We start from the raw sequence: 3,904 nt of genomic DNA, 5'->3' as shown, positions 1-3,904 counted from the left end.
TTGTATGTAGTAAGTAAAAATTAACTAGAAAGAGGTTGTCTTGAGTATTTAGGAGTAGTCTATAATTATATTTATTTGGCAAAATAAAAACTATATTATTTGATGAGTTTTGATTAAATGTGTTGATACCTTCATTGTTGTAATAGACATCATATTTTTGGTCTTTTGTAGCAACTCTTTTCAACATAATATTTCAATTAAAAAACATTATGAACGATTTTAATATCTACATGTAAGATAACTTTCTTTAAAAAATCTATATAAAAGACATTAAGAGAGATCATTCTCTACCCACCTATTCCATCTTATATTTTTTAGGCTTTGGATATTCTCTATGTAGAATGCAGCTATAACTATTAAATATATATGTACATTTATTGTTCATGTATTTATATGATGCACAATAGAATAAGAAAAAGTAAACACATATTTTTATTGAATTATTAACATTGTTATCTGTGCAATATATTTGATTTACGTACAAATAGATGTGAACCAATACATTAATATAGTAATTATGCATACAATAGAGTTGGTTGATATATATGTTGATAAAATACAAGTCATAATTTTAAATATCAACTTATTTACATACTAACATGTTGAAAGAGGCCTTTAAAAAAATCAAAATGCCATTCATTTTCAAATAAATACAAGTTGTTGAATAACATTAATATTTATACAAGAATTTTTTTCAAATAAAAAAAATGAACTACAATAGATAAATAACACAATTATTCATACAACAAAATTGATTAATACATATGCTACTAAATTAAAAATATAATTTTAAATACCAATTTAACTTTGCAAAAATCTGTCATCAATACTACAGAATGCTTGAGTCTCCATCACTTAATTATGAACTCACCAATCTTCCATTATTTGTGGACTTTTTTGTTTTACTTATAAATGATGACTCTCACATTACAACTACTCTAAAATGACTTCATTCCCAGAATTTTCCTCAACTGGTTATTTATATCCCTTGGCATACAGTGCAGACTGCAACCCAGTTAAGTTATTTCTTCCAAACCTTGGGATTTGGTCCCAAAACAATACTTTGTGTTCATTAACTTTTGTCTCTCTCTCTCTGTTTCTGATATATTTCTGAATTTAATAATCCTTAAGTCCAGTTTTGTCAGAGGTGAGCATTAACATAATTTATTTGTTTGATTCTGTTTTTTCTTTCCAGTCTAGTGAAAGAAAAAGGTGGTCTGTATTAAGGCTGCCATGGATCTTACACCAAGCTTGAGCCCCAGAATAGCCATAATAGAACTCTGTGCAATGTGTTCAGTGCCCATGTCTCTCAAAGCTGCTCTGAATCTCAATGTTTTTGAGATCATGGCCAAGGCCTCAAAGCCCATGTCTGCCCAAGAAATAGTGAAGGAGATGCCTCAAAGCAAATCCCCAAGTTATGAGAATTTGGGCAGGATAATGAGACTCCTCACCAGCTACCATGTCTTTGAAGAACATGTAGACCAGAGTATGGAAAACCCAACCAAATATGAACTTACAGCTGTAGGTAAAACCTTGGTCAGGAGGGAAGATGGGTGCTCCTTGGGCTCCTTGATCCACCTGAATCAAGATAGAGTATTGATGGATGCCTGGCAGTTTCTCCATGAGGCAGTCACAGATGGGGATGTGGAGCCCTTTGTTAAATGTCATGGTAAGAACGTCCTAGAATTGGTTTTGGAAGATCCAGAAGTTAACACTAAGCTCCTCATAGAATCCATGGCCTCCTCTAGCATGTTATTCATGGAGGACTTGCTTGCATCCTCTTACAATGGCTTTCAAGGGATCAATGTTTTGGTAGATATAGGTGGTGGAATTGGCAAATCCCTGAGCATGATAGTGGCCAAATATCCTTCCATTACAGGGATCAATTTTGATCTCCCTCATGTTATTCAACATGCACCATCTTTTTCAGGTAGTATATATATATATTGATTAATTAAAAATTATTATTATTATATTGCTATCACAATTCAATTGTGTAGTTTTTAAGTCAAACTCATTATTATGTTGTGATACAGGAGTGAAACATGAAATGGGTAGTATGTTTGAGAGTGTACCTTCTGGAAATGCTATGTTTTTAAAAGTATATCTTCTTCTTAACCTTAACCATTTGAATTACACAAAGATCATATACGTATAATTTCTCATAAAGTCTTTTTTTTTTTTCTTTTCTTTTCTTTACAGCGTGTACTACATAATTGGAGTGATGAACAATGCATAAAGTTAATAAGAAATTGTTATGAGAAGCTAGATGAACAAGGCAAGGTGATTGTGCTTGATTGTGTGTTGCCAAGCAAGACAAATGCAAATGCAGATTGTAGAGCTGCATTGGAGCTTGATTTACATATGATGGTATTAAATGAAGGATCAAAGGAGCGAAGCTTCCATGATATCAAAATAATTGCAGAAGCTGCAGGTTTTAAGTCAGTGAAACTTGTCTATCAGTTAGATGTGTTGCTCTCCATAATTGAATTGTACAAATAAATGATCTAGAGAAATCACACATATCTTAAATTATTATTATAGTTATATTATGCACCGGTAATGATTAGAGAAATCAAGACTTTATGCTATATGGAGCTAGTCTAACAGAAATCAAGATATAAAGTTAGAACAGACTTGTAAATTTTAAACTACTATATTAAATGTATTGTCTTGAGTTTAGCTATTATAAAAATCATTCATGACATATATAGTGGCATGTAAATTGAATGTATTTTACTTATATATGTAAATTGAATGTATTTTACTTCATTTAAAATGATATTATACATGGTTTCAGTAAATTTTTTTAATTGGAAATCTGTACACTGCGGATTTATTTATTTTTGTGTTTTATTTCATTCTGGAGAACATTTATGAATTCCAGTTTCATGAAAGCATTTAAAAGAAATATGAGGCACAAATTAGGGTTGATAAGGGAGGACTACTCTAATTATTAGCCCGTCTTTAGGGGGAGATTAATGTTTTCACTCTGTCTGTGCTAATTAATTCAGACCCCCACACAACATTTAAACTATGGTTTTTAAAACTTTTGCTATTAAAATGCATTATTCAATAATTGTTTCTAATTTATTGTGATTTTTTTCTTTTTTCATTTAGTGAAAATCTTCCACGATTCAAGGTAGCTATTTTTTAAGCTCATCTATTTTTATTTTCCTTGTAGTTCATTAAGGGTGGGGTTCCATGGAGTGGGGCTTCCTAAAAAATAGAGCTAGAGCTGCTGAGCTTTTTTAGGAGTATTTTAAAGCTGGGGTCCCATGAATTTTGTTTTGCACTTCAGCTTAAAAATTTCAGCTTCTAAATTTAAAGATGTCATGAACTTTGTAGTGCAGATTAATTTAATTTCAAATTCTTAAATTTAAGTAAATTGGTAGTAAACAAATTTATTTTTTTTTCTAAAATTTATGTAATTGACAAATGGCATAATACATTTGATGGGGCAATTTTTAGCCCCACCCCATTTTCACCAGCTTAGATTTTCAAGCCTAAAAAATAGAGGCTCAATTTTTTTAGGAAAAGATTCTAATTAATTCCATAGCTAAAAAAAATAAATTTTCATATGACACCTCTTCCTTAAAAACAGAACTTAAGCCCCTGCGTGGGATCCTGCCTAAGAATTCTTTATTTTCTATCTTTCAAAACAAAACTATTATGTGCAGAGTCTTCACGCTGAACAAAAGAGGGGCAATCATTTTCCCAGGCGATTTCCAAGACAATAGAAGAGACCGACAGAAATCCGGATATGATTTCCCTACTGTTCAAACACTATCTGCATCTGGCTCTAATTTTCCTACTATTCAAACACTATCTGCATCTGGCTCTAGCTAGATATCCCAATTTAGAGAATTTTTTTGTTGTTTCTGAAAAATCTATCTAGCTTTTT

At 31.4% G+C, this 3,904-nt stretch overlaps 1 protein-coding gene across 1 annotated transcript; it reads left to right on the top strand.

Annotated features, from left to right (window-relative positions):
• Positions 1-991: 991 nt before the first annotated feature.
• Positions 992-2,713, top strand: LOC131051504 (flavone 3'-O-methyltransferase 1). Its single transcript, XM_057986064.2, has 3 exons — positions 992-1,930; positions 2,037-2,101; positions 2,203-2,713. Exons 1-3 carry the CDS (start codon positions 1,234-1,236, stop codon positions 2,500-2,502), a joined length of 1,062 nt encoding a protein of 353 aa, XP_057842047.2. The 5' UTR covers positions 992-1,233; the 3' UTR covers positions 2,503-2,713.
• Positions 2,714-3,904: the final 1,191 nt, after the last annotated feature.

Source organism: Cryptomeria japonica, chromosome 11 (genome assembly GCF_030272615.1).
Source record: "Cryptomeria japonica chromosome 11, Sugi_1.0, whole genome shotgun sequence".
In the NCBI taxonomy this organism is placed as follows: domain Eukaryota; kingdom Viridiplantae; phylum Streptophyta; class Pinopsida; order Cupressales; family Cupressaceae; genus Cryptomeria; species Cryptomeria japonica.
Note: the sequence above shows the minus strand (reverse complement) of the source record. Positions and strands in the feature narration are given on the sequence as shown.

Coding starts and splice junctions, on each gene's coding strand:
- LOC131051504 (XM_057986064.2), top strand. CDS start 1,234: ATGGATCTTACACCAAGCTTGAGCCCCAGAATAGCCATAATAGAACTC. Junction 1,931..2,036: donor ACATGCACCATCTTTTTCAG/GTAGTATATATA, acceptor GTTGTGATACAG/GAGTGAAACATGAAATGGGT. Junction 2,102..2,202: donor GAAATGCTATGTTTTTAAAA/GTATATCTTCTT, acceptor TTTTCTTTACAG/CGTGTACTACATAATTGGAG.